Source organism: Dendrobates tinctorius, unplaced genomic scaffold (assembly GCF_039654945.1).
Source record: "Dendrobates tinctorius isolate UK_male_01 unplaced genomic scaffold, ASM3965494v1 ptg000020l, whole genome shotgun sequence".
Classification (NCBI taxonomy): Eukaryota; Metazoa; Chordata; class Amphibia; order Anura; family Dendrobatidae; genus Dendrobates; species Dendrobates tinctorius.
In genome coordinates this window covers 150,443-177,153 of record NW_027361688.1, presented here as the reverse complement: position 1 = coordinate 177,153, position 26,711 = coordinate 150,443, and the positions used below count along the sequence as shown (strand labels likewise).

General features: G+C 39.7%; 1 protein-coding gene and 1 long non-coding RNA gene across 2 annotated transcripts in view; both read left to right on the top strand.

Annotated features, from left to right (window-relative positions):
* Window positions 1–292: 292 nt before the first annotated feature.
* LOC141083698 (uncharacterized) lies at window positions 293–9,853 on the top strand. The gene is made up of 2 exons (XM_073568092.1): window positions 293–373; window positions 8,395–9,853. Exons 1-2 carry the CDS (start codon window positions 293–295, stop codon window positions 9,319–9,321), a joined length of 1,008 nt encoding a protein of 335 aa, XP_073424193.1. The 3' UTR covers window positions 9,322–9,853.
* An 8,347-nt stretch (window positions 9,854–18,200) lies between these two features.
* The window catches only part of LOC141083198 (uncharacterized), a 48,975-nt gene continuing 40,464 nt past the window's right edge, over window positions 18,201–26,711 (top strand). The window contains exon 1 of the long non-coding RNA XR_012230667.1: window positions 18,201–18,573. This is a non-coding gene — a long non-coding RNA (uncharacterized lncRNA). The remainder of the gene's footprint in view (window positions 18,574–26,711) is intronic.

Here is a 26,711-nt window from a genome sequence, read left to right as displayed (position 1 = left end):
CACTTGGGCAAATGCTCTGGCTGACCAGCTTTTAGGACTCGGCACATGGGGATATGGGGAACAAGATGTCCATATTTGCTTTTTCTCCCCCGTCGGTAATTAGTAGATGAAAGAGCGCGTCCGTAAATTACAGCAACCTTAGAAGTCGCCGCCGTCTCTTTTCTTTTTGCTCATTACAGATATCTCCATTCTCCGGCCATCACCATCAAAGAACTTTTCACTCTGTGGCCAAATATCGGGCGGAGAGACGGGGACATTCTAATTAGCAGATTAATAGATACACGGCGCAGACATGGAGTTAATGGCGTCTCTTTGTGTCCTGGTATCGTCTCATCTATCTCCGCCATTGCCCGAGAATATTGATATGTTTCAGGCAAATAATGGATTTTGTTAAAATTTATGAACAGAAGATGATTACAGCCGGAAAAAAAAAATATCACAAATGGTTCCAACAAGAAATAAGGCCAACCGGCGGAGAGGACAACCGGTCTCGGCCCATGTCCTGGTCATCTCTGGTGCCCACTAAGCTCAATAATGTTATGACGTTGTGGGGCCGAGTAAGTACCAGAGGCTCCGAGGATACCAGAAGGCGGCTCAGGAGTGACGATCAGCCAATACGGAGGACAAGAGTGGCGGTCAAACCAAGGCAATGTGAATCAAATTGCTCAGTTATATCAGTACTTCAATTTTCCCCCTAGATTTCCTAAAAATATTAGGCCATGAAACGTCATACATTCCCACTCCTCGAGCTGGCCTTCCAGGAGTTCTCCGAGTTTGGAATATGAAGCACCTGGCCAAATTTTCCCATCTAGCCACACCCTCTTTACAGAACACACCTCCTCCTCTTCCTGTTTCCTGCTCATTGTGAACCACGCCCACTTTTATAGGCCACACCCAGTCCACGCTTCCTATACATTCCAATTCCCGTCTTCTAACCATCATCCCAGCATCATGTACAAGAAATCTAAAAGTTTAGCCAATTCTCCCTAATTCTAACTTTTTTTCTGGGAACCTCACGGAAATTTTGAGAGTTGGAAAATACAATCAAAATCCAGTGGCGTAAATAAAGTCCTATGGGTCCGAGGCAAAATTTGGACCTGGGCTTCCACCAGCATGTTGGTCAGATGTATGGACCCCTGAAATAATGCCTTCCATTCTGGCCCCTGTGATGGTGTGATATGCTATGTGGATATCATTTTGTGTATATTTCTATTGCACTGATTTACATAGTGTTCTCTTGTTGCCCTGTATCATTCCGTGTATTCCCCATATTGTCTAGAGTCTCAATTACCTTCAAAAAGTCTGATAATTGAATTAGCTCACTTACTGTCTGCAGCCTGACTGTATCTATGTCTATTGATGACCCCCTGTAGTGCCTTAATCCCCCAGGCACCTTGGTCAGGTCTGGGAGGCCTGAAAACCACCCCAACCTGTCTGACTACTCCAGGACATAGGGAGGGGGGTGGAAAGGACAGGAGGGGGAAAACAGTTCTTGTGTGATGAGCATCGTGTGAACACAGCATGTCAGAGAGAAAGGGAAGCGTATGGACTTTTTATCCTCTGTCTGCTGGATTATTGGACTCTCATCTCCCTGGACATTTTATCCTGTTACTGAACTTCATGCTTGTTCTGGACTATTGTATCCTCAGTGTAGTGGATTGTTTATGGACCTTCTAATTTTGCCTATAATAAAGGTCTTGGGATTGTTCACACTTCCCTCGCTCTGTTGATTGTGTGGTGTCACAGAAGGACCCCGTGACAGCCCCTATTCTGTAATAATGTCTCTCCCTAAGTCCATTCTAATAATAATGTCCCCTATCCTGTAGCAATTCCCCCCATCCTGTAATAATGTCTCCCATCCTGTTCACATCCTGTAATAATGTCCCCAATCCTGGACCCCTTACTGTAATAATGCCCCATTCCTGTTATAATGTCCCCCATCCTGGGACCCTTCCTCTAATTTTGACCTTCATCCTACAGGACATTCTTGTCCTGCAGTATTGTTGCCTATGCTGCTACTTCCTGTAATAATGTCCTCTATCCAAAGGCTGTTCCATCCCGTAGTAACTCCCCCATCTTATAATAATGCCCCCTTTCCTGGCCCCATCCCGTAATAATGTCCCTATCCTGACCACTTCCTGTAATAATGCACCTTGTCTTGTAATAATGTTCCCCCATCTTGTAATAATGTCCCCCATCCTGTAATGTAATAATGCTCCCATCCTGTAATAATGTCTGCATCCTGTAGTAATGTCCCCTATCCTATCATTCTGTAATAATGTCCCCCGATCCTGGCCTCATCTTGTAATAAAGTCCCATGTCCTGTAATATTGTCCTCTGTCCTGGTCCCTTTCTGTAATAATGTCCTCCATCCTTCCTAAGCCCTTCCAGCAATAATGTCCCTCATCCTGTAGTAATGTCCCCCATCCTGTAGTAATGCCCCCCATCCTGTAGTAATGCCCCCCATCCTGTAATAATGCCCCTTATCCTGGCCCTATCCTCTAATAATGTCCTCATCCTGTAATAAAGTTCCCCGTCCTGGCTTCATCATGCAATAATGTCCCCATCCGGTAATAATGTCTGCATCCTGTAGTAATGTCCCCTATCCTAGCCTTGTCCTGCAATAATGTCCCCCGATCCTGGCCTCATCGTGTAACAAGGTCCCATGTCCTGTAATATTGTCCTCCATCCTGAACCCCTTCCTGTAGTAGTATCCCCCACAGGCATGCTGACACCAGGAGCCGGCCTCTGATAGGCCGGTGGCCACCATAGCTATCGCAGTGCAGGGAGTTGGCGGATCTCTGCACCGCGATACATCTGAGCTGATAACAGGGCTGCCATATTAAGGGGATCCCCGCTCTTATGCTTATTCCAGGACCCCTTTAAGCTTTCTGACTTGTTTCTCATGTTGCTGTGTTCTCCTTTTTGAGTTCTGTTCCCCACCTGTTTGCAGTTACCATGGCGACAAGGCAATTTTGGCTTCAAAATGACTATAATGAAAAGTGAACATTTCATTAAAGTAGCGATGAAAACTTCCCAGATGTTACATTCGGGGAAAATGCCATCCATCGGCAAGGCTATATCAGAAAATTAAATGATGACTTGCCCACCAGGGCCAATATGCCCCACCAAAAAGGGGACCATGTCAGAGGCAGCAAATCCACATCTTAGTGCCTATCAGGGGGTGTAAAGGGCAGGATTTCCCATTAGGTAGTGATTAAGGCAGCAAGTTATAAAGGTAACATGAATGTCCCTGGTGGTCAGAGTTTATGATTCTTGGTGATCCAGATTAACGTCAGCATCTGGGTAATGTAGGGTATTAAAAGGTTTAATGCCCAAATCCCTGGTGGTCTAGTGTAGTGAAGGCATTATGGTAAAGTCCTGGGGTCTAGGGTAGAACATCACTTGATGTTTTGGGCTGTGGAGGGGAAATATTATTACCCCTGGATTGTAAAAACCCACATCCCTGGTAGTCTAGAGCATGTAAAGGATTTATAATAAAGTCCGTGGTGGCCCAGGGCAGAAATGACATTAATGTCAGCATTCATTATGATGCAAAGTTATTACAAAATGTAGTGACAAAATCCCTGGTGGTCTGGAGTAGCTAAGGGTTTTATGGTATGATTCCTGATATCTAGGGCAGAGAAGGGATTAATTTTCTGCATCATTGGAGTTCTTGAGCAATAAAGAGGGTTAATATCCATCTCTGGGAGACGAAAGAGGTCAAAGTTATCATCAATGAAGAGCTAGGGAATTAAAGGGAGTCTGATACCATACCTGGTGGTCCAGGATAGTGAGGAGTTTAATGTTAGCATTCTGTATAATCTGGGGTCTTTAAAGGTTTTTTGCCAACATCTCTGTGGGGTGTCAAGGGTGGTTAAAGATAAGATAACATTGGTATGAAGTAATCAAGAAATTTAAGGTAGCATCCCTGGTGGTCTAGGGTAATCTAACAGTTTAATGTGACATGCCTGGTGGTCTAGGGTAATCAATCAGTTTAAGATGAAATCCCTGGTGGTCTAGGGTATAAAGTTTACGGTTACATCCCTGGTGGCCTAGGGTATAAAGAAGTTTAATATAACATCCCTGCTGGTCTAGGGTAATCAAGGAGTTTAAGGTGACATCCCTGGTGGTCTAGGGTAATCAAGGAGTTTAAGGTGACATCCCTGCTGGTCTAGGGTAATCAAGGAGTTTAAGGTGACATCCCTGCTGGTCTAGGGTAATCAAGGAGTTTAAGGTGACATCCCTGCTGGTCTAGGGTGATATAGATGCAGCAGTCTGTCAGTCTCCTCTTCAAGGAGACTATACTTCTTATCATATATGTTCTCAATAGTCAGCCTCAACGTGTTCTGGGTACATGGTACATAAGGTATGACTCTGGGTAACATCACTGATGGACTAGGCTAATCAAGGAGGTTAAGGTCACATCCCTGGTGTTCTAGGGTAATCCAACAGGTTAACACATTATCGTCGCTGTCCCCGATGGGAGTGTGGGAGGAAACCCACGCAAACACGGGGAGAACATACAAACTCCTTGCAGATGTTGTCCTTGGTGGAATTGGAACCCAGGACCCCAGCACTTCAAGGCTGCAGTGCTAACCACTGAGCCACCATGCTGCCAGAGTAATTGAGGGTAAGAGTGATCCTGCGATGACTAGTGGAGGTCGGCGGGGGCGCTCTGCTGTGAATACTGGGTCAAGAGAGGGGGAAGGTTTTCTTTAAGCAGTTGTGGGGATGGGACAATTGGAAGTACAGTAAATCTCTGCTATCCCCCAATATGTAAAGTTACTATAATGTAATCTCCAAATATAGAGCGCGTCGGGGCAGCGATCCTGTGCGGCGGCGCTGCGTACACTATACGGGTACCGCACTCTCATACGATGTGTAAACAGTGACGACCGCGCCATTCACAGCGATACATGTTATTTTCACACTTATCCGGCTAATGAAGCGAATCCCTCGGGATAATTTGTGTTGAGGATTTCGGCGTCTTTCTCCTTAATGAGACACGCTGCGCTCTCTGCGCGAGACTCAAGTCATTATGAATGAACCTCAGTGTTTCGACTCCACTTGACAGGCAGAGAAGAAAGTAACACATGAAAGGACAGCAGAAGTGGAGATTACTCTAAATGTCATTACAAAATGTAACGCGGAAATGACAAACATAAGGGAAAAGAAAACAGAATGATCATATTACAGAGAAGAGAGCATTCTACTGGTCACATGTCCATGCCGAGAGCATTCTAGTGGTCTCCGGACAATACAGAGAGGTATGTGGTGGTCTTTGTATAATACAAAAGAGAGAACGTTCTTACAATCCCATCATAAAGCAGAGAGCATTCTAGTGATCTCAGCACAAAATAGAGCATTCTATTGACACCATAGAGCATTCTAGTGATCTCGGCACAAAGCAGAGAGCATTCTAGTGACACCATAGAGCATTCTAGTGATACCATAGAGCATTCTAGTGATCTCAGCATAAAGCAGAGAGCATTCTGGTGATACCATACAGTATTCTAGTGATCTCAGCACAAAGTAGAGAGCATTCTAGTGATACCATAGAGCATTCTAGAGATCTCAGCACAAAGTAGAGAGCATTCTAGTGATACCATACAGCATTCTAGTGATCTCAGCATAAAGTAGAGAGCATTCTAGTGATACCATACAGCATTCTAGTGGTCTCAGCATAAAGTAGAGAGCATTCTAGTGATACCATAGAGCATTCTAGAGATCTCAGCACATAGTAGAGAGCATTCTAGTGATACCATACAGCATTCTAGTGATCTCAGCATAAAGCAGAGAGCATTCTGGTGATACCATACAGCATTCTAGAGATCTCAGCGCAAAGTAGAGAGCATTCTAGTTATACCATACAGCATTCTAGTGGTCTCAGCATAAAGTAGAGAGCATTCTAGTGATCCCATAGAGCATTCTAGTGATCTCAACACAAAGTAGAGAGCATTCTATTGATACCATACAGCATTCTAGAGATCTCAGCACAAAGCAGAGAGCATTCTAGTGATACCATACAGCATTCTAGTGATCTCAACACAAAGTAGAGAGCATTCTATTGATCCCATAGAGCATTCTAGTGATCTCAGCATAAAGCAGAGAGCATTCTAGTGATACCATACAGCATTCTAGTGATCTCAGCGCAAAGTAGAGAGCATTCTAGTGATACCATAGAGGATTCTAGTTATCTCAACACAAAGTAGAGAGCATTCTAGTGATACCATAGAGCATTCTAGTGATCTCAACACAAAGTAGAGAGCATTCTATTGATACCATACAGCATTCTAGTGATCTCAGCACAAAGTAGAGAGCATTCTAGTGATACCATACAGCATTCTAGTGGTCTCAGCATAAAGTAGAGAGCATTCTAGTGATACCATAGAGCATTCTAGAGATCTCAGCACAAAGTAGAGAGCATTCTAATGATACCATAGAGCATTCTAGTGATCTCAGCATAAAGTAGAGAGCATTCTAGTGATACCATACAGCATTCTAATGGTCTCAGCATAAAGTAGAGAGCATTCTAGTGATACCATAGAGCATTCTAGAGATCTCAGCACAAAGTAGAGAGCATTCTAATGATACCATACAGCATTCTAGAGATCTCAGCACAAAGTAGAGAGCATTCTAGTGATACCATAGAGCATTCTAGTGATCTTAACACAAAGTAGAGAGCATTCTAGTGATACCATACAGCATTCTAGTGATCTCAGCGCAAAGTAGAGAGCATTCTAATGATACCATACAACATGTATGTTCTCCCCGTGTTTGTGTTGGTTTCCTCCGGGTACTCTGGTTCCTCCCACATACTGATGGGGAATTTAGCTTGTGAGCCCCATTGAGGAGAGTGCCAATAATGTCTGTAATGCACTGTGGAATTAATGGCAGTAAAATAAATACTATAGTTCATTTAATAACACAGGCATAAACTAGAGAGCATTCTAGTAATTTAAGTACAAAGCAGATTGCATTCTAGTGAACCCACTACAAAACAGAGCTTTCTAGAAATCCCAATAGAAGGTTGCAAAGAGCATTCTAGAAATCTGAATACAAAGCAGAGGCCATTGATGTAATACCAGAACAAAGCACAGAGAATTGAAATAACGCCAGTACAAAGCAGAGCGCATTCTATTGATCCCAGTATAAAAACGAGAGAATTCTAGTAATACAAAGCAGAGAGCATTTTAGCGATCCCACTACAAAATAGAGAACATTTATAGTGATACAGTGAAAAACACAAAGCTTTCAAATACTCCATGCACAAAGTTGCAGAGAGCATTTTAGAAATACAAATAAGAAGCAGACGGCATTTTAATGATTCCAGTACAAAGTGGACGAAATTCTAGTCATCACAGTATCAAGTAGAGCATTCTAGTGACCTCAGAACAAGTTAGAGAGCATTCTAGTTATCCCAGTACAATGCAAAGCATTATTGTGATGTCAATACAAATCAAAGAGCATTCTAATGATATACAAAGCAGAGAGCATTCTACTGTTCACAGATCCATGCAGAAAACATTCTAGTGGTCTGCAAACAATACAGAGAGCAATATGGTGGTCTTTGTACAACATAAAGAAAGGACAGTCTTGCAATCCCGGTGTAAAGCAGAAAGCAGTCTAGTGATCGCAGCACAAGATCATTCTAATAACAAGGGGACAAAATACAGAGAGAGAATTCTAGTAATGCAAATACAAAATAGAGAGCATTCTAGTAATTCAAGTATAAAGCATATAGCATCTTAGTGATTCCACTACAAAATAGAGTATTTGTAGAGATCCCAGTACAAAACAAAGAGCTTTCTAATCATTTAAGAACAAGGTTACAGAGAGCTTTCTAGAAATCAAAATACAAAGCAGAAAGCATTAGTGTGATACTAGTGCAATGCAGAGAGCAATCTAGCGATCTCAGTACAAAGCAGAGAGCATTCTAGTCATCCAATTCCAAATCAGGGAGCATTCTAGTGGCCCCAAAACAAAGCAGAAAGCATTCTAATGATGTCAATACAAAGCAACAAGCATTCTAGTGGCCCCAATACAAAGCAGAAAGCATTCTAATGATGTCAATACAAAGCAACAAGCATTCTAGTGGCCCCAATACAAAGCAGAAAGTATTCTAATGACCCTAGTACAAAACAGAAAACATTCTAAAGATCCTAGCACAAAGCAGCAAGCATTCTAGTGACCCAAATTCAAAGCAAAGTGCATTCTAGAACCTATATAAAAAGTACACAATATTCTAATAACACATTTACAAAAAGGAAGAACTCTAGTAATGTAAACCCAAGTTACAGAGCATTCTAATAATTCTAGTATAAAGCAGAGCACATTCCTCTGACCCCCACTACAAAGCTGAGAACATTCTAGTGACCCATTACAAAGCAGAAAGCAGGACAAAGCAGGGGTCAGTCTAGTGGTTTACAGAACAGGAAGCATTCTAATGATCTACTGAGCAGGGAGCATTCTAGTGATCTACAGAGCAGGGATCATTCTAGTGATCTACAGAGCAGGGATCATTCTAGTGATCTACAGAGCAGGGAGCATTCTAGTGATCTACAGAGCAGGGAGCATTCTAGTGACCTACAGAGCAGGGAGCATTTTAGTGATCTACACAGCAGGGAGCATTCTAGTGATCTACAGAGCAGGGAGCATTCTAGTTATCTACAGAGCAGAAAGAATTCTAGTAGTCTGCAGAGCAGGGAGCATTCTAGTGATTTACAGAGCAGGGAGCATTCTAGTTATCTACAAAGCAGGGACAATTCTAGTGATCTACAGACCAGGGAGCATTCTAGTGATCTATGGAGCAGGGAGCATTGTAATGATCTACAGAGCAGGGAGCATTCTAGTGATCTACTGAGCAGGGAACATACTAGTGATCTACAGAGCAGGGAACATTCTAGTGATCTACAGAGCAGGAAGCATTCCAGTGATATACGGAGCAGGGAGCATTCTAGGTATCTACAGAGCAGTGAGCATTCTAGTGATCTACAGAGCAGGGAGCATTCTAGTGATCTACAGAGCAGGGAGCATTCTAGTGATATACAGAGCAGGGAGCATTCTAGGTATCTAGAGAGCAGGGAGCATTCTAGGTATCTAGAGAGCAGGGAGCATTCTAGTGATCTAGAGAGCAGGGAGCATTCTAGTGATCTAGAGAGCAGGGAGCATTCTAGTTACCTACAGAGTAGAGAGCATTCTATGTATCTACAGAGCAGGGAACATTCTAGTGAGCTACAGAGCAGGGAGCATTCTAGTAATATACAGAGCAGGGAGCATTCTAGTGATCTAGAGAGCAGGGAACATTCTACATTCTAGTGATCTACGGAGCAGGGAGCATTCTAGTGATCTACAAAGCAGGGACAATTCTAGTGATCTACAGAGCAAGGAGCATTCTAGGTATCTACAGAGCAGGGAACATTCTAGTGATCTATAGATCAGGGTGCATTCTAGTGATCTACAGAGCAGGGAGCATTCTAGTGATCTAGAGAGCAGGGAGCATTCTAGTGATCTAGAGAGCAGGGAACATTCTACATTCTAGTGATCTACGGAGCAGGGAGCATTCTAGTGATCTACAAAGCAGGAACAATTCTAGTGATCTACAAAGCAGGAACAATTCTAGTGATCTACAGAGCAAGGAGCATTCTAGTGATCTACAGAGCAGGGAGCATTCTAGTGATCTACAGAGCAGGGAGCATTCTAGTGATCTAGAGAGCAGGGAGCATTCTAGTGATCTAGAGAGCAGGGAGCATTCTAGTTACCTACAGAGTAGAGAGCATTCTAGTGATCTTAGAATAAAAGAAAGATCATTCTCTTGATTCTATTGCAATCCGTTCTAGAGGTCTTCATACAACACCGAGAGCATTATAGCTGTCTCTGTACATGATCCATGTACAATATACCATGAACCGTAAAAATAAAGTATTTTTGCCGTCACACACTTCGTTCTTCCATTCTTGTTTCTTCTTCTTCCATGTGTCTCAATAGGTCATTTACACTTTTATCATTGTCTGCGTTTATGAAGAGTCTCCTGGTGATTGTCCAATTGATGTTCCCTTCAATTTCCTCCTTCCTTTTGTCACTTCTCGATCCATACAGAATGTCAAGCCGGGACCGGCAATTCTCGTATCTGGAGCAGTTTGTTTTGTATGGCGCGGCGGACGGGCTAGTGCTGCTATTTTTGGACTTACTTCTTTTTCTTTGAGATACAAACAGATTATCTAGAACAGTCTGGAAAGGGGAAAGATAATTGTGACGCTGTGCAGGTTCACGTCTGTTGATGAATATTGATAAAAGGGGACCTGAATATTTGTTAGAAATAATAAGTTTCGAGCAGGGGTGAAGATTAAGGGGCATTTAAAAAGCGAGTCATATGACCTATAAAGAGTGCTGGGGGCGCTAACAAGTCTCCCGCCTTGGACCAGTTATTTTCTTTGTGTGAGGGAAAGCCAAGATGAAAGTGAAGTATCTTGAAAGTGGCCCAACATTTTTTCTACAGTGGCCACTATTAGGAAAACGTATCTTCCCCTGGACCAAACTTTCCCGGTAGGTCAATATGACTTTCTAAATTCTCTATGACCCAGTCTGTATGGAAGGGTAAACGAGTGGAAGGTCCCAATACCAACCTACCTGCACCTCCAGAAAAACGCAAGTCCCAAAAATTCATCCATCTTGTTTTACTGAAGAACTCAATTTTCCTTGATATCTTCATCTCAGCTAGCGTTCCTGGGGTGGGTACGGTGACTGAAGCAAACTAACGTAACTTTTCCTTGGCTCTAATGCCTATGAACAGCAATATATCTCACCATGTAGCATCTCCAGAGCTGGATTAGTATTGTCTTCTTGAGGAATCCTTTCTAGGTCCACTTGGCCACTTGAGACCACCATCATTTAAGAACTACCATGAGAACATTCTACCATTTTCTTAATTTTGGCAACACTTCCTCTAAAAAAATTCTTACAAGTTGGAGACATATTGTAGACTTTTTCCTCCTGGGAGTTGACCGAGTTGCAGCGGCACCACAGAGGATGTCCCCAGTACAAGGAACATGGAAAGTATGATCAGATCACCAATCCACGAGTGCACTGGATCCCAGATCCAAGGAAAGACAATCCAAACAAAGGGGAATTTGATGCAGCAGATAAAATGTAGTTTATTCCATCAAGAAAAACATTGTTCAAAGGAAAATCCACATCATCAAATGAGAAGGTATATCATCCGAGGAAAAAGTCCCAAGAAGAAGATTCAGGGTCATGGTTGATGCGTTTCGAAGTGATACTTCTTATTCATATCCTGCTGTCCTTAGTATCTAGTTACCTTTCCACCAGGTTGACCTACATCAACATGGCCTACATATCTGACCTAGCGTTGAAGGTCACCAGTTAGACACAGATGATCAGTACTGGTGTAGAGGAACCTGGATCAATTTTTTTACCAGGTAGAAGAGACCTTACTTTTCGATCCTGACAGGTTTGTCCACCTTGATTAACCAGTCATGATCTTTGTTGGCTCAAAGAGAAGCTGTTGATACCCAAAACTAGCAAGAACCTCTGCTTTTATCTTCTCAGTTTAGCGTAGTCCTCGGCATCCTGGTTGCTAATGTCACAGTAGGCTTTTTTGAGGCTCATCCATTAGGTGGGGTGTGAGAACATCAGCAAATATTGTCAGGTAGGCCTCATCGTCGTCCTCAGGTGTCATACTTTGCAAAGATCTCTGCACCCTTTCTTACTTACAGTCTTTCTAAGTGCAGCAACTTGATCCGATACTACCGTTACAAACCAGCTACCTAATTAGCTCCTCCATGGCACTTGAACTGGTTTGTAAGGTGGTAACGGATTTCAACCAGGGCATTAACTCTCACAAATCCAGCTTCTGGCATTATCTCCAGCATAAGTTCTTTTTTTGTGCCCGCATTCTCCACCAATTTTTACAACAATCTTCAGGGTTAGATGGAGGACACTGATTTAGTTGTCATAGCAAAGCGAGTCACATCTGACACCAACCAAAGCAGTTCTCCTCACCTATATATAGATGAAACAGTGCTGCATTCAGTGGGTTTATTTCTCCACAAAATACACAACTTTCTAACCAAGTCGCAATAAACTTCAGACTCTATGTAGTCAAATAATAAGCCCAGAAACTTCGCTTCATCTTACTGAAGGCCCTACACAAAACCCATGCTCTAGGGTAGTGGAGTAGCAGGTCCCTCTGACTAAGTACCTACCGCTGTTTAAAAATCCAAGCCCAGAAATTGGGGTCTAACCAGAGTCCTAAGGTTCCGAGGGCAATTCCCAGTCAAGTCACTATTACCAGTATCTGTAATACCACCTTCTGGCACCTTATATTAACGCCTCATGTGCCACCACATATTAATAATGCCAACATGTGCCCCCATGTAATATTAGTGCTCCTTTGTGCCACCATATTAATGGCCCCATATATTATTGTGCCACCATACATTATTAATGCCCCTTTAGCCACCATTTCTTATTAATGTCCCCTTTTGCCACCATAGAATATTAATGCCCCCCTTTGCCAAGATGTAATATTCATGCCCCCATTTAAAATATTAATGCCCCTTTGTGCCATCACATATTATTAAATGCACCCTTGTGCCTCATTATATTAATACCATGTCCCATTGCGCCACCATATTAATAATACCCCAATCTATTAATTTTGCCCCTTTGTGCTTCCATGTATTCTTAGCTTTATCTTTGTGCCCCTCCCCCCATATAATGGTACTTTCATACCTTCTTTGTGAATTAAAAAAAAAAGAAAAAAAACAATTCAAGTCACCTCAACTCTATGGCCATGATGAGGGACATGGCTCTGCTCCTCTGGTCAGCCCAGCACTTCAATGCAATGAAGTGATGCTGAGGTCAGGGTCATTCCTCTTGTCCTTAGGGTCATTCCTTTTGTCCTTAGGGTCATTCCTCTTGTTCTTAGGGTCATTCCTCTTGTTCTTAGGGTCATTCCTTTTGTCTTTAGGGTCATTCCTCTTGTTCTTAGGGTCATTCCTCTTGTTCTTAGGGTCATTCCTTTTGTCCTTAGGGTCATTCCTCTTGTCCTTAGGGTCATTCCTTTTATCCCTAGGGTCATTCCTTTTGTCCTTAGGGTCATTCCTCTTGTCCTTAGGGTCATTCCTTTTATCCCTAGGGTCATTCCTTTTGTCCTTAGGGTCATTCCTCTTGTTCTTAGGGTCATTCCTTTTATCCCTAGGGTCATTCCTTTTGTCCTTAGGGTCATTCCTCTTGTTCTTAGGGTCATTCCTTTTGTCCTTTGGAGCATTCCTTTTGTCCTTAGGGTCATTCCTCTTGTTCTTAGGGTCATTCCTTTTGTCCTTAGGGTCATTCCTTTTGTCCTTAGGTCCACTCCATTTATTCTTGGGGTAATTCCGTTATCCTTTTGATCATTCCTTATGTTGTTTGGTCCTTAGTGTTGTTCTTTTTGGGCTTTTGACCTATGGGTTATTCGTTTTGTCCTTTGGGTCATTCCTTCTGTCCTTTGGGTCATTTCTTTTGCCCTTTGGGTCATTTATTTTGTCCTTTGGGTCATTCCTTTTATCCCTAGGGCTATTCCTTATGTTCTTTTGTCCTTTATGTCATTCCTTTTGTCCTTTTGGTCATTCCTTTTGTCCTTTGGGTCATTTCTTTTGTCCTTTGGGACATTTATTTTGTCCTTTGGGTCATTCCTTTTATCCCTAGGGCCATTCCTTATGTTCATTTGTCCATTATGTCGTTCCTTTTGTCCTTTGGGAAATTCCTTTTGTCCTTTGGGTCATCTCATTTGTCCTTTGGGTCATTTATTTTGTCCTTTGGGTCATTCCTTTTATCCCTAGGGCCATTCCTTATGCTCTTTTGTCCTTTAAGTCATTCCTTGTGTACTTTGGATCATTTCTTTTGTCCTTTGGGTCATTTATTTTGTCCTTTGGGTCATTCCTTTTATCCCTAGGGCCATTCCTTATGTTCTTTTTTCCTTTGGGTCATTTCCTTTGGCTCATTCCTTTTATCCCTAGGGCCATTCCTTATGTTCTTTTGTCCTTTGGGTCATTCCTTTTGTCCTTTAGGTCATTCCTTTTGTCCTTTGGGTCATTCCTTGTGTCCTTTGGATGATTCCATTTGTCCTTAGGGTAATTTCTTTGCATACACGTGGTGAACTACATCTGCGGATTACTTTATGGGTTTCGTTGAAGGAATACAATGGGGGGCAAAATGTGACATTTTTCATGAAAAATGGCGTCCGGAAACTTGGTGCATTTTACCGCTTCTCGGATATGTAAATATACAGTAAACAAGCAGCACAATATAATAATGGCGGACAGCGGGGGTGCGCGGGTGATGATTAAACCATCATTAAAAACATATTATAGAAAGAAAGTGTAATTTAAGTCTTTATATAGCGCAGATAAGACGGGATGATTGGCAGAGGAAAGTATACATCATCTTACAGAGAATTACCGAGCTCTCTACATATCTCATCCCCGTACCGCCCGAAATAGAGCAGGAATAATCGGAAGTTTATCACATGTATCGCACAGGCGACGATCATGGAAATGTGCAACTACAATCACATTCATGTAATTTCCTCGCTATTTTTGGCTTCAAATTCACCGGAAACCTGATGGATTATTAGTCAGTGGGATCCATTTATGTCTACTAGGAAAAGTCATGAAAACTCCGAGAAGCCAAAAATTAAACATTGTGCAACAATTCTTTACATCTGCCCCAAATATTTATGTGGGACGCTCCCCGACCTAAGGGATATAAAATAGAAGTGATGTTTATAGCCCAAAATAAGTACCGACCCCACCAGATTCCAGAAACAAATGTAGATCTTCCACCCACAGATCAGACCCCATAGTTTAATGCTGACCCCAGATCTTCTAAGATAACACAGATCCTTGACCAAACCATCTAAATAAATAAAGACCAGACTCAAGACCAGACCCTTTAAACCAACACAGACCCCAGACCAGACCCCATAAACTGATACAGACCCCAGACCAGGCCCCCTAAACTGATACAGACCCCAGACCATGCCCCCTAAACTAATGCAGACCCCAGACCAGACCCCCTAAACTAATACAGACCCCAGACCAGACCCCCTATACTAACACAGACCCCAGATCAGACCCCCTTAAGTAATACAGACCCCAGATCAAACCCCTAAACTAATACAGACCCCAGACCAGACCCCATAAACTAATACAGACCCCAGACCAGACCCCCTAAACTAATACAGACCCCAGACCAGACCCCCTAAACTAATACAGACCCCATGTCAAACCCCCTAAACTAATGCACACCCCTGATCAGACCCCCTAAACTAACACAGACCCCAGATCAGACCCTCTTAAGTAATACAGACCCCAGACCAGGCCCCCTAAACTAATACAGACCTCATACCAGACCCTCTAAGCTAATACAGACCCTCTAAACTAATACATAACCCAGATCAGGCCCCCTAAACTAATGCAGACCCCAGACCAGACCCCCTAAACTATACAGACCCCCTAAACTAATTCAGACCCCATGCCAAACCCCCTAAACTAATACAGACCCCAGACCAGACCCCCTAAACTAATTCAGACCCCAGACCAGACCCTCTAAACTAATACAGACCCCAGACCAGACCCCCTAAACTAATGCAGACCCTGTAAACTAATGCAGACCCCAGACCAGGCCCCCTAAACTAATGCAGACCCCAGACCAGACCCCCTAAACTAATTCAGACCCCAGACCAGACCCTCTAAACTAATACAGACCCCAGACCAGACCCCCTAAACTAATGCAGACCCTGTAAACTAATGCAGACCCCAGACCAGGCCCCCTAAACTAATGCAGACCCCAGACCAGACCCCCTAAACTATACAGACCCCCTAAACTAATTCAGACCCCATGCCAAACCCCCTAAATTAATACAGACCCCAGACCAGACCCCCTAAACCAATACAGACCCCAGACCAGACCCCCTAAACTAATGCAGACCCCAGACCAGGCCCCCTAAACTAATGCAGACCCCAGACCAGGCCCCCTAAACTAAAGCAGACCCCAGACCAGACTCCTTACATTTATACAGACATCACACCAAAGCCTTTAAATCTACAGTGGGGAAAAGAAGTATTTGATCCCCTGCTGATTATGTAAGTATTCCCACTGACACAGACATGAGCAGTCTATAATTTTAAGGGGAGGTTAATTTTAACATTGAGCGATAGAATATCGAAAATAAAATCCAGAAAATCACATTGTATAAATTATATAAATGTATTTGCATTTTGCAGTGAGAAATAAGTATTTGATCCCTCTGGCAAACAAGACTTAATACTTGGTGGTAAAACCCTTGTTGGCAAGCCCAGCAGTCAGACGTGTCTTGTAGTTGATGATGACGTTTGCGCACATGTCAGGAGGAATTTTAGTAAAATTTACCTTCCCTTAAAAATGTAGACTGCTCATGTCTTTGTCAGTGAGCAAACTTACAAAATCAGCAAGGGATCAAATAATTATTTCCTTCATTGTATATGGACCCCTTAATATATGCAGCTCTCAGATCAGGACCCTAAATACAGACCTCATACAAAAGCTGTAAATATATATATATGGAATATATACAGACCCCAAAGCGACCCCCAAAATGTAGACAAATCCCAAACCAGTGGAGGGTGCTAGAGAGCGGCAGTCGTGCGCGAGCTGCTGCTTCATGTCACCCTTCTACTCTACAGAAAATCTGTGTCCCGGGTGAAATGTGCCGTGGTGTGTGGGGCGTGTTGCACTCACTTGTAGGCCGCAGCCCTCAGCTGTGACCATGTCTTCAGTTTCCGGAGCCGCCGCACATCAGTCAGGGACCCCCAGTCTGTTTCATGAGAGAGAAGTTCATGTTTCCAGATTTTCCTTCCATTCAGCCTGGACTGTCCCTCCTTTCACTGATTCTGTAAGTCCCAGGGATCCCCAGCCCAGTCCTGCAGTATGTCCGAAGTCCATTACTTCTCCCACCCATGACCCCACACCAATCTTCTTATGCAGATAGGGGTCAAAGTACCCCCCCGCCATAGCACCAGGATCGAGCGATGAGATCCAGACGTTACAGGATTATATTCGCCTAGTAGGGCCTCATACAGCCCAGAACACTGGGTACTCTCCCTTTCCATTCAACCCTCACTCCCTAGCTTAGGAAACAGTCACATGCCCTAACAATAAGCCCCTTCCACTATGGGCTAGCCCCGAATATTAGCGATCTGCTGCCTGCAACATCCTTCAGCATGACCAGTTTGGCAGTGGGTCAGTAATGGTGTGGGGTGGCATTTCTTTGCAGGGCCGCACGGTGTTGGGTTGTGAGCACAACCCCCATCTGTGGACGTCGGGCACTCAGACCATCCTCATGGAGTCGGTTTCTAACCATTTGTGCAGACACATGCACATTTGTGACCTGCTGGAGGTCATTTTGCAGGGCTCCTCCTGTTCCTCCTTGCACAAAGGCTGAGGTAGCGGTCCTGCTGCTGGGTTGCTGCCCTCCTACGGCCCCCTCCACGTCTCCTGGTGTATTGGCCTGTCTCCTGGTAGCACCTCCAGCCTCTGGACACTACGCTAACAGGCACAGCAAACCTTCTTGTCACAGCTCGCATTGATGTGCCATCCTGGATGAGCTGCACTACCTGAGCCACTTGTGTGGGTTGTAGAGTCCGGCTCATGCTACCACGAGTGTGAAAGCACAACCAACATTCAAAAGTGACCAAAACATCAGCCAGAAAGCATTGGTACTGAGATGTGGTCTGTGGTCCCCACCTGCAGAACCACTCCTTTATTGAGGGGTCTTGATATTTGCCAATAATTTCCATCTGTTGTCTATTCCATTTGCACAACACCATGTGACATTGATTGTCAATCAGTGCTGCTTCCTAAGTGGACAGTTTGATTTCACAGAAGGTTGATTTACTTAGAGTTATATTCCGTTGTTTAAGTGTTCCCTTTGTTTTTTTGAGCAGTGTATATATATATATATATATATAAAAGCCGTAGGACATAGTTTACACTACCAAACAATCCTGTTGGTGTCTTCAGGGTCAGAAATGCAATATTCATTGTCCATGATGACGCTTACAGAGGCAAGATATCATAGTCACACTCCCAGCAGCACTATGAATACAGCTCTGGGAGTGACTGGAGTATAAGGATTCCGGGAAGCAGGAAGACTATGAGCCACATACAGTATATTGTGCAGAAACTGACATATCAGTAAAGAACTGAGTGCTGCCGATTCCATAGAGGCCGTCACCCGGCATTATCTAATGTGGCGGTATAATATGGGAGGCGATCACCAGTTCCCTTTTGGTCCCGGATATTTATGGGATACAATGAGAGGCAGAGGTCTTAAGTGCGCAGGATGGAGACACCTGTTACCCTGACAACGAGGAATCTTACACCGAATTATGGCATTGGTATTCAGAGCGACGATTACCAGGAGCAGAAAACCCACACCGTCACCTGGAAGGGCGGCCATGTAATCTCCTGTCATACAAATACCAAGAAATGCCCCGGAACATCGACGGTGGAGGACAAGAAAGGAAAATAGTAACTCTACCATCCCCTATCCATATCATTCCGGGTAACACAGTATTGTAGTTATATTCTTGCACATAGGAGCAGTATTATAGTAGTTATATTCTTGTCCATAGGGGCAGTATTATAGTAGTTATATTCTTGTACATAGGGGCAGTATTATAGTAGTTATATTCTTGTACATAGGAGCAGTATTATAGTAGTTATATTCTTGTACATAGGGGGCAGTATTATAGTAGTTATATTCTTGTACATAGGAGCAGTATTATAGTAGTTATATTCTTGTACATAGGGGGCAGTATTATAGTAGTTATATTCTTATACATAGGGGCAGTATTATAGTAGTTATATTCTTGTACATAGGGACAGTATTATAGTAGTTATATTCTTGTACATAGGAGCAGTATTATAGTAGTTATATTCTTGTACATAGGGGCAGTATTATAGTAATTATATTCTTGTACATAGGAGCAGTATTATACTAGTTATATTCTTGCACATAGGAGCAGTATTATAGTAGTTATATTCTTGTACATAGGAGCAGTATTATAGTAGTTATATTCTTGTACATAGGGGGCAGTATTATAGTAGTTATATTCTTGTACATAGGAGCAGTATTATAGTAGTTATATTCTTGTACATAGGGGGCAGTATTATAGTAGATATATTCTTGTACATAGGGGGCAGTATTATAGTAGTTATATTCTTATACATAGGGGCAGTATTATAGTAGTTATATTCTTGTACATAGGGACAGTATTATAGTAGTTATATTCTTGTACATAGGAGCAGTATTATAGTAGTTATATTCTTGTACATAGGGGCAGTATTATAGTAGTTATATTCTTGTACATAGGAGCAGTATTATACTAGTTATATTCTTATACATAGGAGCAGTATTATAGTAGTTATATTCTTGTATATAGGGGCAGTATTATAGTAGTTATATTCTTGTACATAGGGGACAGTGTTATAGTAGTTATATTCTTGTACATAGGGGGCAGTATTATAGTAGTTATATTCTTGTACATAGGGGGCAGTATTATAGTAGTTATATTCTTGTACATAGGGGCAGTATTATAGTAGCTATATTCTTGTACATAGGGAGCAGTATTATAGTAGTTATATTCTTGTACATAGGAGCAGTATTATAGTAGTTATATTCTTGTACATAGGAGCAGTATTATAGTAGTTATATTCTTGTACATAGGAGCAGTATTATAGTAGTTATATTCTTATACATAGGAGCAGTATTATAGTAGTTATATTCTTGTATATAGGGGCAGTATTATAGTAGTTATATTCTTGTACATAGGGGGCAGTGTTATAGTAGTTATATTCTTGTACATAGGAGCAGTATTATAGTAGTTATATTCTTGTACATAGGAGCAGTATTATAGTAGTTATATTCTTATACATAGGAGCAGTATTATAGTAGTTATATTCTTGTATATAGGGGCATTATTATAGTAGTTATATTCTTGTACATAGGGGACAGTATTATAGTAGTTATATTCTTGTACATAGGGGCAGTATTATAGTAGTTATATTCTTGTACATAGGGGGCAGTGTTATAGTAGTTATATTCTTGTACATAGGAGCAGTATTATAGTAGTTATATTCTTGTACATAGGGGACAGTGTTATAGTAGTTATATTCTTGTACATAGGAGCAGTATTATAGTAGTTATATTCTTGTACATAGGGGCAGTATTATAGTAGTTATATTCTTGTACATAGGGGACAGTATTATAGTAGTTATATTCTTGTACATAGGGGGCAGTATTATAGTAGTTATATTCTTGTACATAGGGGCAGTATTATAGTAGTTATATTCTTGTACATAGGGGACAGTATTATAGTAGTTATATTCTTGTACATAGGGGCAGTATTATAGTAGTTATATTCTTGTACATAGAGGGCAGTATTATAGTAGTTATATTCTTGTACATAGGGGCAGTATTATAGTAGTTATATTCTTGTACATAGAGGGCAGTAGTATAGTAGTTATATTCTTGTATATAGGGGACAGTATTATAGTAGTTATATGCTTGTACATAGGGGACAGTGTTATAGTAGTTATATTCTTGTACATGGGGGCAGTGTTATAGTAGTTATATTCTTGTACATAGAGGGCAGTATTATAGTAGTTATATTCTTGTACATAGGGGACAGTATTATAGTAGTTATATGCTTGTACATAGGGGACAGTGTTATAGTAGTTATATTCTTGTACATGGGGGCAGTATTATAGTAGTTATATTCTTGTACATAGGGGCAGTATTATAGTAGTTATATTCTTGTACATAGGGGACAGTATTATAGTAGTTATATTCTTGTACATAGGGGACAGTATTATAGTAGTTATATTCTTGTACATGGGGGCAGTAATACAGCAGTTATATTCTTGTACATAGGGAGCAGTATTATAGTAGTTATATTCTTGTACATAGGAGCAGTATTATAGTAGTTATATTCTTGTACATAGGAGGCAGTATTATAGTAGTTATATTCTTGTACATAGGGGCAGTATTATAGTAGTTATATTCTTGTACATAGGGGACAGTATTATAGTAGTTATTTTCTTGTACATAGGGGGCAGTATTATAGTAGTTATATTCTTGTACATAGGGGACAGTATTATAGTAGTTATATTCTTGTACATGGGGGCAGTATTATAGTAGTTATATTCTTGTACATAGGAGCAGTATTATAGTAGTTATATTCTTGTACATAAGAGCAGTATTATAGTAGTTATATTCTTGTACATGGGGGCAGTATTATAGTAGTTATATTCTTGTACATAGGAGCAGTATTATAGTAGTTATATTCTTGTACATAGGGAGCAGTATTATAGTAGTTATATTCTTGTACATAGGGGCAGTATTATACTAGTTATATTCTTGTACATAGGGGCAGTATTATACTAGTTATATTCTTGTACATAGGAGCAGTATTATAGTAGTTATTTTCTTGTACATAGGAGGCAGTATTATAGTAGTTATATTCTTGTACATAGGGGCAGTATTATAGTAGTTATATTCTTGTACATAGGGGACAGTATTATAGTAGTTATTTTCTTGTACATAGGGGGCAGTATTATAGTAGTTATATTCTTGTACATAGAGGGCAGTATTATAGTAGTTATATTCTTGTACATAGGGGCAGTATTATAGTAGTTATATTCTTGTACATAGGGGACAGTATTATAGTAGTTATTTTCTTGTACATAGGGGGCAGTATTATAGTAGTTATATTCTTGTACATAGTGGCAGTATTATAGTAGTTATATTCTTGTACATAGTGGCAGTATTATAGTAGTTATATTCTTGTACTTAGGGAGCAGTATTATAGTAGTTATATTCTTGTACATAGGGGCAGTATTATAGCAGTTATATTCTTGTACATAGGGGACAGTATTATAGTAGTTATTTTCTTGTACACAGGGGGCAGTATTATAGTAGTTATATTCTTGTACATAGGGGCAGTATTATAGCAGTTATATTCTTGTACATAGGGGACAGTATTATAGTAGTTATTTTCTCGTACATAGAGGCAGTATTATAGTAGTTATATTCTTGTACATAGAGGGCAGTATTATAGTAGTTATATTCTTGTACATAGGGGCAGTATTATAGTAGTTATATTCTTGTACATAGGGGCAGTATTATAGTAGTTATATTCTTGTACATAGAGGGCAGTATTATAGTAGTTATATTCTTGTACATAGGGGCAGTATTATAGTAGTTATATTCTTGTACATAGGGGCAGTATTATACTAGTTATATTCTTGTACATAGGAGCAGTATTATAGTAGTTATATTCTTGTACATAGGAGGCAGTATTATAGTAGTTATATTCTTGTACATAGGGGCAGTATTATAGTAGTTATATTCTTGTACATAGGGGACAGTATTATAGTAGTTATTTTCTTGTACATAGGGGGCAGTATTATAGTAGTTATATTCTTGTACATAGAGGGCAGTATTATAGTAGTTATATTCTTGTACATAGGGGCAGTATTATAGTAGTTATATTCTTGTACATAGGGGACAGTATTATAGTAGTTATTTTCTTGTACATAGGGGGCAGTATTATAGTAGTTATATTCTTGTACATAGTGGCAGTATTATAGTAGTTATATTCTTGTACATAGTGGCAGTATTATAGTAGTTATATTCTTGTACTTATGGAGCAGTATTATAGTAGTTACAGTATATTCTTGTACATAGGGGCAGTATTATAGCAGTTATATTCTTGTACATAGGGGACAGTATTATAGCAGTTATATTCTTGTACATAGGGGGCAGTATTATAGTAGTTATATTCTTGTACATAGTGGCAGTATTATAGTAGTTATATTCTTGTACTTAGGGAGCAGTATTAAAGTAGTTATATTCTTGTACATAGGGGCAGTATTATAGCAGTTATATTCTTGTACATAGGGGACAGTATTATAGTAGTTATTTTCTTGTACACAGGGGGCAGTATTATAGTAGTTATATTCTTGTACATAGGGGCAGTATTATAGCAGTTATATTCTTGTACATAGGGGACAGTATTATAGTAGTTATTTTCTTGTACATAGAGGCAGTATTATAGTAGTTATATTCTTGTACATAGAGGGCAGTATTATAGTAGTTATATTCTTGTACATAGGGGCAGTATTATAGTAGTTATATTCTTGTACATAGAGGGCAGTATTATAGTAGTTATATTCTTGTATATAGGGGACAGTATTATAGTAGTTATATTCTTGTACATAGGGGACAGTGTTATAGTAGTTATATTCTTGTACATGGGGGCAGTGTTATAGTAGTTATATTCTTGTACATAGAGGGCAGTATTATAGTAGTTATATTCTTGTACATAGGGGACAGTATTATAGTAGTTATATTCTTGTACATAGGGGACAGTGTTATAGTATTTATATTCTTGTACATGGGGGCAGTGTTATAGTAGTTATATTCTTGTACATAGGAGCAGTATTATAGTAGTTATATTCTTGTACATAGGGGCAATATTATAGTAGTTACATTCTTGTACATAGGGGACAGTATTATAGTAGTTATATTCTTGTACATAGGGGACAGTATTATAGTAGTTATATTCTTGTACATGGGGGCAGTAATACAGCAGTTATATTCTTGTACATAGGGAGCAGTATTATAGTAGTTATATTCTTGTACATAGGGGACAGTATTATAGTAGTTATATTCTTGTACATGGGGGCAGTATTATAGTAGTTATATTCTTGTACATGGGGGCAGTATTATAGTAGTTATATTCTTGTACATAGGAGCAGTATTATAGTAGTTATATTCTTGTACATAGGAGCAGTATTATAGTAGTTATATTCTTGTATATAGGGGCAGTATTATAGTAGTTATATTCTTGTACATAGGCGCAGTATTATAGTAGTTATATTCTTGTACATAGGAGCAGTATTATAGTAGTTATATTCTTGTACATAGGAGCAGTATTATAGTAGTTATATTCTTGTACATAGGATCAGTATTATAGTAGTTATATTCTTGTACATAGGGGCAGTATTATAGTAGTTATATTCTTGTACATAGGGGGCAGTATTATAGTAGTTATATTCTTGTACATAGAGGGCAGTATTATAGTAGTTATATTCTTGTACATAGGGGACAGTATTATAGTAGTTATATTCTTGTACATAGGGGCAGTATTATAGTAGTTTTATTCTTGTACGTAGGAGCAGTATTATAGTAGTTATATTCTTGTACATAGGGGCAGTATTATAGTAGTTATATTCTTGTACATAGGGGGCAGTATTATAGTAGTTATATTCTTGTACATAGGCGCAGTATTATAGTAGTTATATTCTTGTACATAGGAGCAGTATTATAGTAGTTATATTCTTGTACATAGGAGCAGTATTATAGTAGCTATATTCTTGTACATAGGGGGCAGTATTATAGTAGTTATATTCTTGTACATAGGCTCAGTATTATAGTAGTTATATTCTTCTACATAGGGGCAGTATTATAGTAGTTATATTCTTGTACATAGGGGGCAGTATTATAGTAGTTATATTCTTGTACATAGGGGACAGTATTATAGTAGTTATATTCTTGTACATAGGGGCAGTATTATAGTAGTTATATTCTTGTACATAGGGGACAGTATTATAGTAGTTATATTCTTGTACATAGGGGACAGTATTATAGTAGTTATATTCTTGTACATAGGGGACAGTATTATCGTAGTTATATTCTTGTACATGGGGGCAGTATTACAGTAGTTATATTCTTGTACATAGGGAGCAGTATTATAGTAGTTATATTCTTGTACATAGGGGACAGTATTATAGTAGTTATATTCTTGTACATGGGGGCAGTATTATAGTAGTTATATTCTTGTACATAGGAGCAGTATTATAGTAGTTATATTCTTGTACATAAGAGCAGTATTATAGTAGTTATATTCTTGTACATGGGGGCAGTATTATAGTAGTTATATTCTTGTACATAGGAGCAGTATTATAGTAGTTATATTCTTGTACATAGGGAGCAGTATTATAGTAGTTATATTCTTGTACATAGGGGCAGTATTATACTAGTTATATTCTTGTGCATAGGGGCAGTATTATACTAGTTATATTCTTGTACATAGGAGCAGTATTATAGTAGTTATATTCTTGTACATAGGAGGCAGTATTATAGTAGTTATATTCTTGTACATAGGGGCAGTATTATAGTAGTTATATTCTTGTACATAGGGGACAGTATTATAGTAGTTATTTTCTTGTACATAGGGGGCAGTATTATAGTAGTTATATTCTTGTACATAGAGGGCAGTATTATAGTAGTTATATTCTTGTACATAGGGGCAGTATTATAGTAGTTATATTCTTGTACATAGGGGACAGTATTATAGTAGTTATTTTCTTGTACATAGGGGGCAGTATTATAGTAGTTATATTCTTGTACATAGGGGACAGTATTATAGTAGTTATATTCTTGTACATAGGGGACAGTATTATCGTAGTTATATTCTTGTACATGGGGGCAGTATTACAGTAGTTATATTCTTGTACATAGGGAGCAGTATTATAGTAGTTATATTCTTGTACATAGGGGACAGTATTATAGTAGTTATATTCTTGTACATGGGGGCAGTATTATAGTAGTTATATTCTTGTACATAGGAGCAGTATTATAGTAGTTATATTCTTGTACATAGGAGCAGTATTATAGTAGTTATATTCTTGCATATAGGGGCAGTATTATAGTAGTTATATTCTTGTACATAGGAGCAGTATTATAGTAGTTATATTCTTGTATATAGGGGCAGTATTATAGTAGTTATATTCTTGTACATAGGCGCAGTATTATAGTAGTTATATTCTTGTACATAGGAGCAGTATTATAGTAGTTATATTCTTGTACATAGGAGCAGTATTATAGTAGTTATATTCTTGTACATAGGATCAGTATTATAGTAGTTATATTCTTGTACATAGGGGCAGTATTATAGTAGTTATATTCTTGTACATAGGGGGCAGTATTATAGTAGTTATATTCTTGTACATAGAGGGCAGTATTATAGTAGTTATATTCTTGTACATAGGGGACAGTATTATAGTAGTTATATTCTTGTACATAGGGGCAGTATTATAGTAGTTATATTCTTGTACATAGGAGCAGTATTATAGTAGTTATATTCTTGTACATAGGGGCAGTATTATAGTAGTTATATTCTTGTACATAGGGGGCAGTATTATAGTAGTTATATTCTTGTACATAGGCGCAGTATTATAGTAGTTATATTCTTGTACATAGGAGCAGTATTATAGTAGTTATATTCTTGTACATAGGAGCAGTATTATAGTAGCTATATTCTTGTACATAGGGGGCAGTATTATAGTAGTTATATTCTTGTACATAGGCTCAGTATTATAGTAGTTATATTCTTGTACATAGGGGCAGTATTATAGTAGTTATATTCTTGTACATAGGGGGCAGTATTATAGTAGTTATATTCTTGTACATAGGGGACAGTATTATAGTAGTTATATTCTTGTACATAGGGGCAGTATTATAGTAGTTATATTCTTGTACATAGGGGACAGTATTATAGTAGTTATATTCTTGTACATAGGGGACAGTATTATAGTAGTTA

Coding starts and splice junctions, on each gene's coding strand:
- LOC141083698 (XM_073568092.1), top strand. CDS start 293: ATGGAGTTAATGGCGTCTCTTTGTGTCCTGGTATCGTCTCATCTATCT. Junction 374..8,394: donor AGAATATTGATATGTTTCAG/GCAAATAATGGA, acceptor ATTACAAAGCAG/AAAGCAGGACAAAGCAGGGG.